The sequence below is a fragment of the Orcinus orca genome, chromosome 1 (assembly GCF_937001465.1).
Source record: "Orcinus orca chromosome 1, mOrcOrc1.1, whole genome shotgun sequence".
NCBI lineage: Eukaryota > Metazoa > Chordata > Mammalia > Artiodactyla > Delphinidae > Orcinus > Orcinus orca.
In genome coordinates, this window is record NC_064559.1 from 59,015,167 (window position 1) to 59,033,883 (window position 18,717).

Consider the following 18,717-nt stretch of genomic DNA (forward strand, 5'->3'; position numbering starts at 1 on the left):
GGAGTATGGCTACCTTGAGAACAGGAGCCATAAACATTATCCTCTGAAACAATCTTTACTTTGATTGAATAAGCTTTAGAGTTTTTGAAAGTTAGAAATCAAGTCTTGGGATGATGACTTTTTTCCTAGAGCATAATGTAGTCTTGATCACTCTTTTTGGTATGTGACAAGCCTTCTTGCTTCAGATTTTAGGAATGGATAAGAAGCTCCAAGACTCATTATTTAGAGAATACTTTATTAGTTTCTGTAATCAAACCCATGTAGATAAGACCTTACATATTTAATACAGTGCGTTACCCCTGTACAAATGGAAAAAATTATGTTTAATGTTTCTAGACCAATATGGCTGTTGATTTCTGTACAATGCCAACCCAACACGGTACAACTGGGATACTTCTCCAAAGTTGACAGCACAGCTAAAGTTTCCAAAAATTCAAATTATATATATATGTATATATATATATATAGATAGATTTATTTATTTATATAAAAAGACCAATAGCAGTATGTTATGCATCAATAGCAGCAACAGCTTTTCCAGGTTCTGCAGTCATCTGAACAAAATTATAGAGACATCCAGCGCACTCCATTAAAAAAAAAAGTAAAAAACAAAACCTCAGAAAACAGCAAATTCTGTTACTGTTGTGGTACCTGGCACCATTTTTTTTTTTTTAATTAGCTTCTCAATTATCATCTGGAAAGAAAACATTCTAGAATAACGTCATTAAAAACAGATCTGATAAAGCACGGTCACTACTACGTATCATAAAGCAGGTACAAGATATTTTACATTCACAGAGGTATGATACAGTACTGTCCTACATCTATAATACTAGAGGATATAATTAAAAAGGCATTATTTGAGACTTGATTCTACTTTTCCAGCAGAGGGCCCAAAGGATGGTTATAACACAGCTCTAGTGCAGAAATGCACCTTCTTAGATAGGATTTCCTTTCTTTAGTGGCACAGTTCTAGGTACTCACTGATCTTCATGAACATCAGCTAAAAACCGTTTTAAAAAATAAAAAAAACTACTGGATTCATACAAAGATGACTGAGTAGAGGCAAGCAAGATTCAACCTAACTAGTATTTGACCAACTCTGTTGTGTCTGAACCGTAAGAGCTCCACGGAAGAAAGAAAATGCCAAGTAGCACATCAAACCTTTGGGCCACAACCAAAACACAGCATCTTTTCAAACAGAAGCAGTAGCCAAACACTGCCCACCTGGATATGTTCAAGGATGCTGACGACAATATTTCATCATCTGCTCACTCATTCAGGAAGAAGGGGAGATCAGTTACTGTACTTTGATTGTGTTCAACTCAATCACCACGTTACAAAAATAGCAAGCTGCCATAATAAAAAATAAGGCTCCTCTATCCAGCACCAGTTATCTTCTGTTCTTCACCACCAAGCCTATAAATGCTATAACCATATCCAAAGAACATAACGGAGCAAAGAAACCACGTCTGATGTCTTAGCTGGGATCATTGCATTGTTCAGGCTGAGCTATTCCTCTGTGATGTTACTGCCCTCACATTTCTGGTGTTTCATCTAACCATAAGGATTTTAGTTCTAAATTATATGCACTCAAGGAATGTGTGCACATATTCGTATATAAATTTCTGACTGAAGATGCATGGCCATCAACAGAATGCATGTTATATAGTAGGTGCAAGCTGGCAAAGCCTCATTTTTACTGGTGCAGCAGCTGTGTGTCAGTGTAAATTGCTCCTATGTCCCTTGTGCACCTCCAAGCTCTGGACAGGATAACGTCAGAGACCATTTTACCCCTTTGGCTGCTGGCATTATCTGACTTCATCCTCCCTCTTTCCCCTCTCCCTTCCCCCAACCCCCTGCAACAGCCCACAGCCTTTAGGATTTTGTTTCTTCGGTTTTGATTGCCTGAGGTTTGATTGGTCCAGTTCTAACAGGTTTGGTGGCTATGGTGGGTGCAGGGGGTGGCTTTTCTTCTACTTTTTCCTGACAGACACCAGGAGGGTCGGTCAGTGTTTCAGGAGGTTTACTTGAATCATTGTCCACTTTCTGGGCTTTGCCTCCTATCTGTTTGTTCTGTTGCTGTTCAGAGAAGAACCGCTGCGTGGACTGAAGAACCTCTGCTCTCTGCTTTGCCTTAAAAAATGAGAAACAACAACTGAAAATGCTACAGTATTACCAAAGCTTGTCAATCAAGCTCAGTTCAAATTCTTTTATCAATCACAAATCAGTTTTCCCCATGTTGGTTTGGCCCCAAAGTACCTCACTGATCTTTTGGCTTTTAATGGATAGATTTCTTCCTGTTTTTGAAAACATTCCATGTGATTTAAAAAAATAATAAAAAAAAATATAAAAAGAACAGGACCACCTCCCACCATCTTTTCAAAGTTTGCCCTTTTATAAAATAATAAAATAGAAATTGTTGTTGGTTTGTATCTTTTCTGGAACAAAGCTTATTGATATTAAATTTTATTTAGGGAGGCTGCTTGCAAATTTGAAAACATATATGTAATACTTAAAACTTCTAGTTATCAATATGTGGTCTACAATAAAATGAAAAGGAAGCACTTATATTGTGGCATTACCAACACCTAGGACCAAATGTCTTGTGGCTGAGTCCTCTTCCCACAGCTCTCTTCTGCAGGGGAAGAGCATCAGAAATTAGTAACTACAACTTCACTTGATCACTAAGTTCTGATAGCTCCTACCACATTCTGAGCTGGTAAAATAATTTCCTAGTTTTATTGACTCTGTGCCCCCACAGAATATACTTACGTCAATCTGTAAATTATACCATTGTATAACATACACAATTAAAACTAAAGTTTCTACACCTCTTGCATATAACAAAAGCCCTTCATGTTCTATAGGTAACCTGTACTATATTCAAAGATCTGAAGCAATTTTCATGAAATCTGTATCCTTCCCCAGCCCATTCATTATTAAGCTCTAATGTCATTTCCAACATGGGGATGTATGAAAATCAAGTGCCAAGAAGGCAAGAGAACTGGAAACCAAGGCCAAATGGTTTCCAAAGATTTCTACACATACTAGTATTTTTAATAGTTATGAATGGATGGAAATCCTAGGCACACAGCCTATTTTAAAATGGGTAACATTTAACAAGCATTTCACTGCAGGGCAGTCTTTAAATCTGATTACTCAGCATCAGAAACAAGGGATATCCACCCAGAAAGAAACTTTACTCAGTCAACCGAATTTTCTAGCAGGATTGTCACAAACATGTTTCTAATTCAGAGTAAAGCATTTACTATGGACATTTCCCATTTGAAAGCAGTAAGCTTTTCTTTGTTCTTGTCTGACCTGATATATAAAGTGACAAAATTGGCAAAATTATTAAGACCTCTGAAGTTAAGTGTAGAAACAGAAATAAACTGATTCAGCTAGCTGTACAGGCAGACAGGTAAGGTTTATGCTATAAAAACTGTCCCCACACAGACTCCTAAAGGCACCCTTCTGCATTAGCAAACCTCAAGTTTATCAGCGCCTTTTATCACGAAGGATCCCAAAGTGCTTTTTGAGTTCTTCATCTACACTATACAATCTGTTGTGGAATATGGCTGCCTCAGGTGGCAGGCAAAAAAAAGGGTATGAAACCAGTTTGAGAAGAAAACTACACTTGGATGACTCATGAAGGAAGAAAAATCAAGATAGGTAAATGCCTCACCCATTCCAGAGTTTTCACATAACCATGATTTATATCTTGGGATGGGGGGATGGGGGTGGGGTGGAAAGGGAGAAAAAAAAAAAAGAAAATGGGGAAGCCTATAATTATTCATATTACTTATTTGCTCTTCCAAAAAATGTAGTAGCTAAACTTAGATCTCCCTCAAATATTTATTTTGTAAGCAATTCATTTGGCCACAGAGTTTAAAATGTTAACTTGTTTGCTGACTATAGCTGCAAAAAACAAAAAACAACAAAAACATTAAAAAAAAGAAAGAAAAAAGTGTGGGGAGGGTAGGGAGAAAAAAAAGAAATTAAAAAAGGGGGGCGGGGTAGGATGAATAAAAGTAGTTAGTTTGGTTAAAAGTCTGCTAAGACAATGAATGCCTGGATATGCAGTTATGGGTCCAGAGGCATCTTAAGACATGGTTCAGAGACAGATTCTTGCTCTGTTGGCTGTTAACACTGTACTAACCTTCATGTCTTGTTCAGCCTTCAACGCAGCCTGGGCCTGATTACCTCTGACTCCAGATAGTGATCCACAAGGACCCCTGGCTACATGTGGCAAACGAGCATGGCTCATGAGGCCTGTGGTCAGCGGAGGAGGCATCTGACTGGCCAGTGCCATTGGTGGCCTCTGAACAGGCGCTGGGAAGGTGTTAGTATGTGGGGCTCTTACCAATGGAGGGACCAGGTTAGGCTGAGAGAGAATCTGAGTGAAAAAAACAAAACATACAACATTGAACTGTTAAAAAAAGAAAAAATTTGCCAACTAGACCAGGTTGGCTTATCCCAGAGTAAATCTGTGCCCATTCTGTCAGTGAAAGGAAGTGTATGGGTTTGTGCCATTCTATTACAAGGACCAAGAACAAATGGGCCATGCTTGGAGAATCTAACCAAAAAATTAGGCAAAGCATGCTATGGCACTTGAGTTGGTTCTAGCATTTCAGCTACAAATTCTGAAGGGGAGACAGAAAGGCTATTAATTAGGATATCTTTAAAAAAAGATATAACTGCAGAAAAGGCACATACCTATACCAAATATAATCTGAAGATAAATGAAAATAATACTAATTCAACAAATATATGAGAGTGCTTATTAACTTTAGTTAGTCCTTCCATATGATTAGCAAAGGGAAGCCAACATTTTTACACATACAATAGAACACCTTTTTGAATTTCCAGCTCAACTACATATAGTTATCTTAAAAAAACAAAAACCAACCCCCCCACCCCCCAACTTTAAAACTAGAAAACGTTAAGCACTGGGACCCTTCTCTGAAAAGTCATCTTCAAAAAGATAAAAGGATCAGGACTGAAATGAATGATCAGAGCTGTGTGGGGAATCTTATGACTATATTTCAATTGTCTGCTTTAGAACTATATGGTTACTACTTGTGTCTAGCTAAAGATTGTAGAGAATATATTTGAATGTCATAAATTTACTAAAAACTGTTTCTAAACTGGTTATAATACGGCAAGATTATTAAATCAGAGAATTAGCCAGATTAGCAATCACCTGCAAGTAAATAATACTCATTTCTCACTTATATCTGCCCACCTGGGGTGCAAACTGTGTAGGAAAAGGTTGTGTCATTCTCACAGTGGCAGGGGCTGACTGGAACTGCTTCTGATAGACAATGCTGTTCATTTTGCTGGACTGGCTGTTCGGACTTGTGGAAGTAGCCCTTGGAAAGAAGCCATCACTGGTCAGTACGGTAGTGCCACATAAATGATGCTGTTAGATTTTTAGAGACATTGCTCTTGGTAGATTCATCATACTTGGTAGTTGATGCAAATTTACCAAGGTGAGTTACCAAACATTATGGTGGTAATGAAGAGACACTGGAGGTGCAGATGTGAGAAAGCACACTAGCTAGATTTTCCCTGGGTTGAATTTTTTTTTCTTAAAATAGACTACAGCAAATACATTCTTAATAACTTAATAGCTTAACATTTTGGTAAAACTATCAGAATGTCTTATACTTACTATAGGAAAAGTGGCATTAAGTATCTAACAAACAAATGGTGCTCAGTTATTCGGATATTCTATAAGCAAATTTAAAGGCCCATTTTACCGGAAAGGACTAGACGTTGGTGTGGTGCTTCTACCGCTGATTGGAGGTGTGCCTGGTTTTATATCAATGCCACTTCCAAAGGCTTTTAGTTCCATTTCAGACATCTGAGAAAGAGCATAAAGTAAACTTAATATTTCTGCAATTCCATAAACTAAAGTGCTGTGTTTAGTATTCTATATATGATAACTTCATCTGGCAAAGTGCAAAGAACCTTAGTACAAAATTCCTCCACAAAATTTATGAATTCTTTGTTATTAGGTAAAAACCAGAGGGGACCAAACACATTAACAGAGAGTAGATAAAAAATAAGTATATTGAGTTTGACATTTCTTGGAGGGTGGTAAAAACTGATGCATTTTATTTTTATATACTACACAGATGCATATCTAAACTCATGGCCTTAAATTCTCAAAGAAACTGCGCAAATTTCTCTTCACTTACTTTTCCTGTGGTTGCGATCATGCTGTGCTGTGTTCCAGCAGGGATTAATCCCCTGAAAGGCTGGCTTACTTGTGCAGGACGACTCATGCTCTGGGCCTGTGCTTGTGGGGTGGTATGCTGTAATGGGGGCTGAAGAGTCTGAGGCAGAGCAATTAAAGGCTGCCCGGTGGATCCAAAATTAGGCAAGGAAAGCTGGGAGGCTGGTAAAGGTACTGTAACCTAGAAAATAAGCAAACAGAAACTGTAACTATTTGCTTAGACCTGTTGTATATCCCTTTTACTATATATTATACATGACTCTTCAAATACTTTTGAGTAATGTTTTAAACAGAATACTTCAATCTATTACTATATTTCACATATAAATAGTTTGCTTAGTGACTATCTCCATTCTTTTATTAAATGTGCAACAATAAAACAGATTAGCAGTAGAGAAACTATACATATAAAATAATTATGACTATCTTTGAATTAACCCATAGTATATGCCTAATAACCACAAAATACAATAAAATTATGAATATACAATTTAAGAAAGCAGTTACAACTTTCATTTTTATAACAGACATTTTTATACTGTTTTCAGGTGTGGTCAAAATGAGCTTTGACAAAAAAATAGTCTTTCAGTTTTCATACAAATAATATTTAATTTGAACGTCAATGTGGTGATATTTTTTGAATTCTCACCCCCTAAAATAGCCACCAAAAATAGTTATGAGAAAATGACTAATGGCTTGCCTCTCTCCTCCAGCCCTCTACCAACTTTCAAAGAGTAAGCTGATTAATGACATTGCCAGAGGAGATAGTTTCATAAAAATATACATTTTTCACTGAAAATTATTATTACATTCATATACTTAAGAAATGTGTTTGTCATTTTTACTGTCATAACTCTGCCACACAGTCCTATGTATTATATTAACCGGTGTGGTGGTCTTCAGGGTCTTCCTTCACCTCTAGCACGAATGGGTAAAGCATTTATCACACTTACATGTAACTGCATATCCTGGACAATGGTTTTCAAATTTTTACATTTGTGGAATCTTTTGTTAAAATAAATGATTACACAGAAATCCATTTTAAAAAGAGGTAAAAAACATAATGGATTGAAGTGGGGGTGAGAAGAGGGGTGGTATAGGACTGAAACATGTCCCACTACTAGTGGACCCCATGGAATTCCGAGACATCTCAGAGAGAAGTCTGAAACCACTGCACCACTTCCCCATCTTGGTTCTATTTAAATTCCCCAACAATAACAAAAGCAACAGCAACAGCAGCAACAACAACAATAATAGTAAAGAAAATTGAGGAAATTTACCATGCCATAGTTTACCTGCTGGAGAGCACTTGGTGACTGGGCAGTGTTATAAAAATTTGTCTGACCAGGCTGTTGTACTTGTCCAGAATAAAGATTTGAAGCCTGGGTAAGATTCGCTCTAGCCTAGAAAATATTTTGTAAGAAGTAAGATTGAAATATTTTTCAGTTCAGATATCAAGATCATGACTTCAAAGTAAGCTCTAAGAATTTTAGCATTAGATAGAAAGGAAGATCTTGTTTTTTCCACTGCGCCATTTAACATTTTTTCTTTCAAAACTGTTTTCTTAAATAATTTGCTGCATAGGAATACAAAGACAGTGCATGATTCTAGCTCCTGCCTTACCTGGAGAAGATGTGTATCAATCAGTTGGGAACCCCCTAGTCCTGATGCCTGACCCAACTGATGTTCATACAGTATAGGAATAGGCTGAGTATTTGAAGTTTGCTGAAAGGCAAGACCCGACTGTGCCTTGGCAAGTTCCTGGTGTTGGACAGCTGGGAAGTTGTGGATGGCAGTACCAGAAAGTACCACAGATGGCTGGGATAGACTGCTTTGCATGAAGGCTGGCTGAGATCTACAGAAGTATTAAAGAGAAAAGGCTTGTGTTAGAAGTTAATTCTATCTGGAATCTTAAGAATGAGTATCTCAAATGGCCAAACACTCTAATCAGCACAATTAAAGAGGCAGAGTGTGTCTAAAGCACTTGTTTCAAGATTTAGAGCCCTGTATACAGCAAAGCTCCTCATGTAAAAGTTCTGGGAAAAGGCTTGCTCTTCCTGAGGAAATGGTAAGATTTCCTTCTCTTTAACAATGAGAATAATTCTCTTTTCATGTGTTCATTAGCCAGCTCAGAACCAAATCTGCTGTTTTTCTCTTTGGTATTGACATTCTATTCAAATTTATAGACCCCAATAGCTCTGACTTTCGTTATTCGTATTTCATTACTTCCACATATATGTGTGTGTATATACATACATACATATATATGTACATATATTTTTCCTCTAAGAGGTCTCAAGACCTCTATGGAATGAAGCAGAGTAGTAGTTAGCAACAAGATTACCCACAAAATTTTGTTTTGTTAATTGAGGTATGAGGGACTTATAACATTACACTAGTTTCGGGTGTACAACATAATGATTTGGTATTTGTATGTATGCAAAATGATCACAATGAGTCTAGTTAACATCTGTCACCACACAGTTACACATTTTTTTCTTCCTTGTGATGAGAACTTTTTAAGATCTGTTCTCTTAGCAATGTTCAGATATGCAACACACTATTATGGTCAAAGGGTATAAACCTCCCATTATAAAATAAGTCATGGGGATGTAATGTACAGCATGGTGACTATAGTTAATAATACTGTACTGCACATTTGAAAGGTTTCAAAAAAAATACAATGCTGAAATCTAACCTCAGACTGCCCTATTATTTCTGGGATGGAGGCGTCCAATCTTTACACATGTGACAGGAACAAAACCCATTAAGCAGGAGCACTAGTCTAGGGTCACAAGTATTCTTTACAATGTCCACTTATAATCTGTTTCAAATATAAAATGTAAAACATAAGCATACTGTTAAAACTACCCTGGTCCTGGCAGAAATTAATTCAAGGATTCCCTGTTAATAAACACTATGCTAGTTACATTCAGAACAAGAAACAGCAGAATGATGCGGTAGGGATACAAACAACTACTTTCAAAGTTGAAACTGGTGCCTTCCAAGTAGCCATTTGCCACAATTACATATACAGCTTATATTTCTATTGAACAGGTCTGGTCTTAAAAAGTACATCTTCTGGGGCTTCCCTGGTGGCGCAGTGGTTGGGAGTCCGCCTGCCAATGCAGGGGGACATGGGTTCGTGCCCCGGTTTGGGAAGATCCCACATGCCGCGGAGCAGCTGGGCCCGTGAGCCATGGCTGCTGAGCCTGCGCATCCGGAGCCTGTGCTCCGCAACGGGAGGGGCCACAACAGTAAGAGGCCCGCGTACTGAAAAAAAAAAGTACATCTTCCAAGGCAATTGTTAAAATGGGGGTTACAAATACAGAATTGCATTGCTAATCCATCTCCCATGGCTATGGAAGACCTTACTATTAATTACTAAACTCTTTTTAACAGAGCTGAAAAGTAGCAAACTTTTCAACAATGTTTCAAACAGCCAGTACCAATTAAAAGGAGATTAGTTCTGAGATTAAATCTATTTGCTATATCTAAATCTACTGAAGTTTTAAAATTTTAATTTTTTTTAAAAAAAATAAATTTATTTATTTATTTTTGGCTGTGTTGGGTCTTCGTTTCCGTGCGAGGGCTTTCTCCAGTTGCGGAGAGCAGGGGCCACTCTTCATCGCGGTGCGCGGGCCTCTCACTGTCACGGCCTCTCCCGTTGCGGAGCACAGGCTCCAGACGTGCAGGCTCAGTAGTTGTAGCTCACAGGCTTAGTTGCTCCACGGCATGTGGGATCTTCCCAGACCAGGGCTCGAACCCACGTCCCCTGCACTGGCAGGCAGATTCCCAACCACTGCGCCACCAGGGAAGCCTTAAAATTTTAATTTTTACCACAAATTTCAAGATAACCTCAAATTTAATAACATGAAAGAGATTGCCTATAATTCCAGTTGGGGTAAATAATTTTACTTGTAGTGAGAGAGAATTTCTTGGAATAACCAAACCCAAACTGTCATACTATACCATTACTCTGGTATGACAGAATAATACCAGAAAATAAAACATACTATATAATTATACAGATGTACTAAATTCTACTGAATAATCTTTAATAAAAAATGAAGTGAGAGCCACATTTATTAAGTTTACTAATAACTCCGTTCCTTTGAGAAAGTTTGATTAGCTGAGCCTAGCTTCTTTAGGAGTAAAATGTAATCTGAAAGAAATGAGCTGTATCAATTGATGCCAAGTTTAATCTATAAAGTATGGAAATTCTACCTGAACCACTTAAAAAGCAAAATTCCAAAAGGAAATGCCTAGTTTTGCAACCTTCTTTACAGTAAATGTCCTGAAAGGAATTTTTCTTTTTTTTAAATATTTATTTACTTATATATTTATTTGGTTGCACCAGGTCTTAGTTGCAGAAGGCAGGCTCCTTATTTGCAGCTCACGGGCTCCTTAGTTGCGGCAGGCGGGCTCCTTAGTTGTGTCATGCGAACTCTTAGTTGCAGCATGCATGTGGGATCTAGCTCCCTGACCAGGGATCAAACCCGGGCCCCTGCACTGGGAGCGTGGAGTCTTATCCACTGCGCCACCAGGGAAGTCCCTTATTTTTCTTTTTGATGGTTTAGGGCCATTACCATGAGTATCAATGACAGGTATACCATGATGATGACTGAGTTATGCCATGATCACTGCTGTCATTCAACTCTTACCCCACCCTTCCACTCTCATTAAGTTGGAGATGAGAGACACCTGGGTTAAATCCAGGCTCTGCCACTTATTTTCAGTGTAACATTAGGATAAAATACCAAAGAATCCAAAAACAAAACAAAAAAAACCCCCACAACTTCTTCGAATGTCAAATGGGGATGACTTAATCTACCTTATATGGTTTTGTGAAAACTAAATAAATTAGTGTATGTAAAGGGCTGAATAACTATCATATATAAAGAAGTTCAATAAAGATCAGTTTTCATTACTTGCTTAACTGCAAAGATAACTTACAGTAGTGAATCTTTCAAAACAATGGTTTCTTCTACACTACAGAGCATCACCACTCATCACCACTACTTCTATTCTTTGACACTCTACTCTCTCGCTTTTATTATATTTCACCCTGGCCTCTGCCCCCTTACATACTGTAATGATATCTGCCATGCCTCAGCTCTTACACAGAGCAGGTCTGGATTTAGAGCTGTTAGCAGCGAGATGGCACTCAAACTTTCAGGTCCTTTAGCAGCTATTTTCTGTGATTTCTAATTGTTATAGGACTGCTGTTAGCCTCTTCTTCAAGACGCTTTGACGATTCACTTTGTTCAATAAAGACTGACAGAAATTACCAGAGGCTGAAGTTCATGACATATACTCAACACAATTATTTAATGTAGTTTGTAAGAGGGTCATTGAGTTTTGGAGGGGAAGGAGGGAGTAGAAAGGATATGGCAAGAAGGCTCAGCAATTACATTGTTTCCAACATCACAGACATAATTTTAAAGCTTTTACCTATATGGTTGAAGTGAAGAACTGAATAGTTCCTGAGCCTGGGAAACAGCAGGTCCAGCACCCAAACTTAGCTGGGCTTGATGCTGCCCTTGCAGTGGTGCATAAATAGGGATTGGAATCTGCTGAACTGAAGTTGGCTGCAATGCAATGAAAAAAACAATATATGAACACCATATACACAAATGACAACACCTGGAAAATAAACATTCGAGATATGAAACAAAAGATTAATGCTATGTATCAGTTCCTTTTTAAAACAAAACCAAATGTAAACATCTAAAATTTCTTTTCAATACATTACTAGTTCTACATTGAGCCCCCAAATACTATCACACCACAAAAATGCAAAGAAACAAATACAGAATGGAAGAAGCCTGTGATACTTACCTGAGAGAGACCTGGTTGGAAGCCTTGTTGCTGAGCCAAGGATGGTGGAGCCAATCGTGCATGTTGGGTATTGAATAAATGACTTGTGTCCATATAGAAAGCTGGGATTTGAGCTAGATTGGCAGGAAAAACAAGCAGTGATGAGTGTCTAAACTTCAGAATTTTCCAAATAGTAACAGAAAACCCAAAAAGCGGATTTCAAATAAAGTGAGCCCTCTGAAAATTAATACAGCCAAGGAAAAACTAGAAATGTGGAAAGATACAAATGCAAAAAGATGTAAAACTTCTTTCAGACAGGTATATGCAAAATTAAAACAATGAAACTCTAGAACTTGTGAAGGCAGACGAAAATAGACACTCTCATACAGTGCCGCCACTGCAGTATAAACTAGTAAAATTTTACATAATCCACTAAAACTGAAAATGAACCTACCTGTTTACCAGCAAATCCACTCCAATTTTAAATCTACCAACTAGAATTTAGCAAAATATTTCAAAAGAATTGACATTTAATAATTGAAAGAATTTGGTATAGATTCTTAACAGATTTCTTCTCTATGTTTATACTCACTACTTTGTATTATGCTGTTTCTATATAATAGTATGTTTGGGAGAACTTCCCATGTTGTTTTTAATTTATTATCATTATAAACAATACTGCAATGAATGAACACCCTGATACATATATCTCTGATTAATAAGTAAGTTTACCAGTACAATAAGATTCCCAACTATGAAACTGCTACTACAGTGACTATGTACACATAAAATATCCTGAGATACTTTTCTAAAAGAATTCTGCCAATTTATATGCTCACTAGCAATGTACTTTTTTTAATTATTATTTTTAATTTTTTTTGCGGTACGTGGGCATCTTACTGTTGTGGCCTCTCCCGTTGCAGAGCACAGGCTCCGGACCTGCAGGCTCAAAGGCCATGGCTCACGGGCCCAGCCGCTCCGCGGCATGTGGGATCTTCCCGGACCGGGGCACAAACCCATGTCCCCTGCATCGGCAGGCGGACTCTCAACCACTGGGCCACCAGGGAAGCCCAGCAATGTACTTTTAAGAGCCTATTAATAATACCTGTGGATCCTTATCGATAGTGGGTATTAAATATGCTGGGTATTATCAATCTTCCTAATATTTCCCACATGGAAAGACAAAAAATAGCCTCACTGTCCTTTTACTTTGAATTTAAATCATTAGTGAGCTTGAATATTTTTCAAATGCTTATTTACTATTTAACTCAGATTAACATTGTGACATTTAGTAGGACAAGTTACCCCCTGCCAATAAATATTTTTTTCTCTTCTTTGCTGTTCTTAGGTTTATTCTTCCTCATGAACTTTATCATCAATTTGTCAGGTTTCAGATAACAAACTCCAGTTATCTGTAGAGGGTTGGTTCTAGGACTACCCCCCAGATACCAAAACCTGCAAATGTAAAATGGGGTATATCATTTGCATATAACCTAAGCACATCCTCTCATATACTTCATTTTTTAATTATTTCCAATTTGTTTATTTATTTTTGGCTGCACTGGGTCTTTGTTGCTGCGCGCAGGCTTTCTCTAGTTGCAGAGAGCAGGGGCTACTCTTTGTTGTGGTGCGTGGGCTTCTCATTGCAGTGGCTTCTCTTGTTGCGGAGCACGGGTTCTAGGCACGTGGGCTCTAGAGCACAGGCTCAGTAGTTCTGGCACACGGGCTTAGTTGTTCTGCGGCATGTGGGATCTTCCTGGACCAGGGCAGGCAGATTCTTAACCACTGCGCCACCAGGGAAGTCCCCTCTCATATACTTTAAATCATCTCTAGATTACTTACAATACCTAATACAATGTAAGTGCTATGTAAATAGTTACCTGTGTGCAGAAAATACAAGTTTTGTTTTTTAGAACTTTGTGAACATTTTTTTCGAATTACTTTCAATCCACAGTTGGTTAAATCGTAGACTCGGAATCCATGGATATAGACTGTACTGGACACTAATATGTCTATTATATATATAACATATGTGTAAGAAACAATTGCCACACACCCCAGAATGCTTGCCAAGGAGAGAGCACTCAATTCTATGAGGAAACAAATTTGCAAAGCAGATCAAAAAATATTTAAACTTGAAAGGTAAGGGAAGAGAGAAAAAAAAGCATTAAAACGTCTTCATTTTCTAAATTCCTTATATTCAAACATCTTACCTGCTGCAGACTGAGACACATAGACTTGTGGACTCTGTTGCTGCTGGGCAATAAGGGAAGGCATACAGCTTAACTGTGAAAAATGACTTGCAGAAGGCAGGCTGCTTGTCTGTAATTGTTGGGGTTTCACTTTACAAATATTAGGAGGGTCTGACGTGGTTGTAGATTTTGTACTTAAAGAAGAGGTAGTATAGGTACCAGCTCCTACATTCGGGGGAGGGATAAAATAAGGGTGAAATGTAGCATTTTTAAAGTACCACTGATGTTCACAGTAAACTCAAGCACCAACCAGAAACTGGAAAATTAATATTTATGCCCACTGTGTACTTATTAGGCGCTTATATACGGTACCTCAGACAACAAGTGGATATGAGGGGGCTTGTAAAAGGAAGACACATTTATCAGATGCAAATAAGACTATAAGATCTGGAGAAATATAAATACAAAATTAAAATGAGGAGAAAATTTAAAAATAAACTCACAAAATAAGGAGGCTGAGAGCCTACAACATTGTTATAGTTTAGCCTCAAACTAATATTTAGTTTTTTAATCATCACAAAGGATAATCAAGAGCTTCATTCATTTATGGTGAGGCATAAATATTAGCACAAAATGGGCCTTGAGAGATCACAATTGCTCCTAAAAAGTCACATAAACTTAAGGTTAGAATTTTTTTCCTCTTTCTGGCAAAATACCTTAAGGATAATCTTTAGAAGTTCACTTACTTATAAATAAATATTTGAACATCTATTAAAGGCCAGGCATAGACATAAAAACACAGAAGGATAAAGTGCCTTAAGAATAATTATTAATGTAATATAAAAATTTAATGTAAATTGCTCCTAAAAAGTCATATAAACATAAGACTATTCCTGTCTCTCCTTGTATATATACCAGCAAAAACTGGTATTTAGTGATACGTTAAAAACAAGACAAACTATTAATAATACTAGAGCAAATGACAATATAGGTATTTGATTCAAAAGTGTGATGTAGTAGTTATTATTTTCAGATATCAAATGATGTTCTAAGAGAGGACCAAGACTGAGGTACCTCTGTTCTTGCACTTGAATCTACCAGTAGGATGACTAGCCAAGAAGGTCCTTGTTAGAAGTTTATCTTAGTTGAGGGGAATGTGGGGAAACTAGACCCAAAGGAAAGGAAGTAGTTGGGTTCCAAAGAAAAAACTAGGAACCTCCCTAGTCCCTTTATTTCCTAATCTTCCTACCATACGCTCCTCCTGGTTCCTTTATAGCCTCACCCCCTATCCACCCAAGTAGTCTGGGGCCCAAGCTGGTAAGCATAATGAAGATGCCTTGGAAATGGGTGATGGGGAGTGCCTGAAAGGGTTTAAAGAGGGAAGAAGTACAGTTGGAATACTCTCTTTTGATTTGAATATCTGGGCTTGTCTTAATACATATATCTGATTCCAGATAATGTCAAAATAACTATAGTACAACCTCAGTCCTTTTGGTGCTTGAAAATAGCACAGAAAGCCAGAATACTGAAAATCATTACTGCATTCATTAAATGAGAACTAGCCAAAGCAAGTAAATTCTGTGCTGTATATATTTTACATGTATTGGAAAGGAGTTTCCCGACTGTTTTGGAAACATTAGAGAGTATTAGGAAAGCTTAAAACGAATTTCTATTTTCAGTAGAAGAAACATGGTTATACATATGGTAAAAGGGTATACCTTCTTAGAGTCAAATATTTCAGAAACATCTCTGGTTCTTTAAGAATGATAAAGCCCCACATGAAATATAGTTCAATGAAAGGATTACACACTAGAGAAACATTTAAGAAAGAAAAACACCTTTTAACTTGGGATGCTGATGGACTTTCCTTTAAAAAACAAAAACAAAAACAAAACCCCGAAACTAATGGATATCATTTACTCAAATAACACAGACTGGAAATTCTCTACCTGTAACTCTTCCCCAGAAAATATGTTAAACCAACAGACTTAGGCCAAGAGCTCCTTCAAATTAGATACAGATCACACAAAACTTAAAAGCTTTGTGATTCTGTGTTATTTCCGAGTTGGTCTAATTAGCTCTACGAGTTAAATAATAAAAAATAAAAGGTGAAATTTATAGAAAAATTTAGAGGAACAAGACAGAAAATTTCCCACCAATTCCTTACCCGTATGTGTATTGGGAGTTGGGGTGGGAAGAAGAGAGGGTTAAGCGAAGTATTTTAGTAAGCCATCATTAAATATTTGCCAAATTAAAATTGGGAGAGGGCAAGAGAGGGGAGGGAGGGAAGAAGTTTATAAACCAGCTGATAATTATCTCATGTGCAATCTTCTGTCTTTTACAAATAATACTTTGAGGGATAGTAAACAGGAAAAGATCATAAGAAACTTTAAATAATTTAAGATATTTAAAGAAAAGGTACAAGACCTCTACCTGATAGTGAAGTTGTGGGAGTGACTGAAGCAACAGGAATCTGAGGCATCGATGCACTTGAGAATGAATTGTAATTAGCAGTGCTTGGTCCACTGGCACTACTGCTGACTCCACTTGCGATTGGAGGTGCTGTGGAAGTTACTGGAGATCCCTTTTCCCTAACATTTGGAGAATTTTCCCATGCCTTACGTGCAGACTCCATCTGCAACCAAATGAACATTTTTTAAAGCCAAAAAAAAAAGAAAATCACTATGCTAACAAAACTAATACACATATATAAACAAATACATATACATAAATGTGTTCCAACTATAACCTTTCAAAAACCACATATAAAGATTAGGACCATAAGGCTTTCAAAGCTTCATGTTCTCCTTTATCTCTACTCCTTTACTCAAATTGGAGGCAGTGGGCTTTAATTATGTCTCTATAGAGAACTTGTTGAAAGCTTTGGCAAACAGGTCAGTGAAATATAGTCACAGCTCTTGTATCATCTAAACCTGAGTCCCTATTCCTACCAGTGAATAAGGAAATGGAAATACCATGTCCCTTTAGGACTGACATAAGGCTCTGATTCTAGTAGGAAAGACACTAAAGGCCCTCCATTAAATAAATATCCATTCTCTCCAGTCTTTCTTTTTAAACCAACAGTTCTCAAATGGCAAGTGACAGGTACCTTTTGTTTGGCTGTTTTATGCTCAGTGTTTTAAAAGGCAGTGTAACCAGACAGGTTTTAGGCTTGGGTACAGTAGAAACACTTCTTGTTTCACCTCCAGACCCCATCAAGCATTTTGGGTTCTGACTGCCACCATTTGTATTTGTGGCTGCTGGTTTTACCTGTAGGCTTAGTTTAATCTATCTAGAGCTATTCAACAGACAGACAAATGCAAGCCACATATAATTTTAAATTTTCTAGTAGCCACACTTTAAAAAATAAAAATAAAGAGGTAAAACTAATTTTGGTAACATATGTTATTCAACCCAATATATCTACAATAATAATTAAAACCTATAATCAATACAAACATTGAGATGTTTTAATTAAAAAAATTAACATTTCAGATCCACCATCTATTTAATTTTAAACTTACAGCACACACCTCAACTTGGATTAGCCACATTCAAGTGCTCAATAACTACATGTGGCTTGTGGATACTGAACTGGAGAGCACAGATGTAGATCCTCAACTATCCTGAGGCTCCTTGAACAGGAAAGGAACAAACAGAGAGATTCTGAAGTTTTTAGTTCTACTAGTCAAAATACTGAGCTGAGAGGAAAAATCTAAGATAACCTATAAAATTCAGCTGCAATGACTTACACCAGGGTACTTTTCACAAATAAGATTTAAAAATACCACTGTTGGGAAGTTTGTAGGTCTCTGAAGTACCAACTTTAAAAATTTCAACCTGATTTTAAGTATTTGAGAAGTATCACATATCTCCCTACTTTCCTGTTAAAACACACACTATATATAATATAACCTCTTCTTGATGGCTAATATCATTACTACAAATTCAAAACATAGGACACTTTTAGGTTTACTTGACTCTTTCCTTTTCCTCACAATCACCTTGCTGGTTTCAAATGTATTTTATTTTAAAACAAAAGTCTTAGGGGGTAAGAAACAAAAACAAAAAACCCCCACACCACCACTTAGCAAGTTAGACAAAATGCAATTTGCTTGTACAGTCTGAGATTTTATAGCTTAGAGCAATGTTATAGACTACAATGCCTTTACAACCAGTTTTGTTGTATGGGAAATACATAAATTATAGGTTATCAATCTTACATAATACTTAAGCCATATACAGTGGTTTCATTTCATTTCTTAAGCAGCATGAAAATTTAGATTCTAATTTTGGAAATTCAAGGAAACTAAAAAGTATAATTACTTAACTACATTCATTTTTCCTTTTGGCAAGTATACTGTTGACAATACCCATATAATAGAAATTTCCATACTTCATAAATTACTCAAATAAAGGTGTCCAAAAAAAAGTGAAAATAATTGACAAGGACCTACTGTA

The 18,717-nt window shown here is 37.1% G+C and overlaps 1 protein-coding gene across 15 annotated transcripts in view; it reads right to left on the minus strand.

The window, feature by feature from the left end:
* Window positions 1–215: 215 nt before the first annotated feature.
* PRRC2C (proline rich coiled-coil 2C) overlaps window positions 216–18,717 on the minus strand; it is a 98,568-nt gene continuing 80,066 nt past the window's right edge. For 6 of the 15 annotated variants that reach the window (XM_012533012.3, XM_012533010.3, XM_033428070.2 and 3 more), the window contains 11 exons: window positions 16,690–16,891; window positions 14,278–14,481; window positions 12,086–12,198; window positions 11,699–11,835; window positions 7,868–8,099; window positions 7,525–7,647; window positions 6,207–6,425; window positions 5,766–5,869; window positions 5,249–5,375; window positions 4,163–4,399; window positions 216–2,136 (listed from right to left, as the gene is read on the minus strand). In XM_012533012.3, coding sequence (XP_012388466.1) covers window positions 1,879–2,136; window positions 4,163–4,399; window positions 5,249–5,375; window positions 5,766–5,869; window positions 6,207–6,425; window positions 7,525–7,647; window positions 7,868–8,099; window positions 11,699–11,835; window positions 12,086–12,198; window positions 14,278–14,481; window positions 16,690–16,891 — 1,956 coding nt within the window. In that variant the 3' untranslated portion in view covers window positions 216–1,878. Of the gene's footprint in view, window positions 2,137–2,585; window positions 2,639–4,162; window positions 4,400–5,248; window positions 5,376–5,765; window positions 5,870–6,206; window positions 6,426–7,524; window positions 7,648–7,867; window positions 8,100–11,698; window positions 11,836–12,085; window positions 12,199–14,277; window positions 14,482–16,689; window positions 16,892–18,717 lie in introns of those variants that run through there. The other 9 variants (XM_012533011.3, XM_012533009.3, XM_004269754.4 and 6 more) reach the window with 7 other exon arrangements.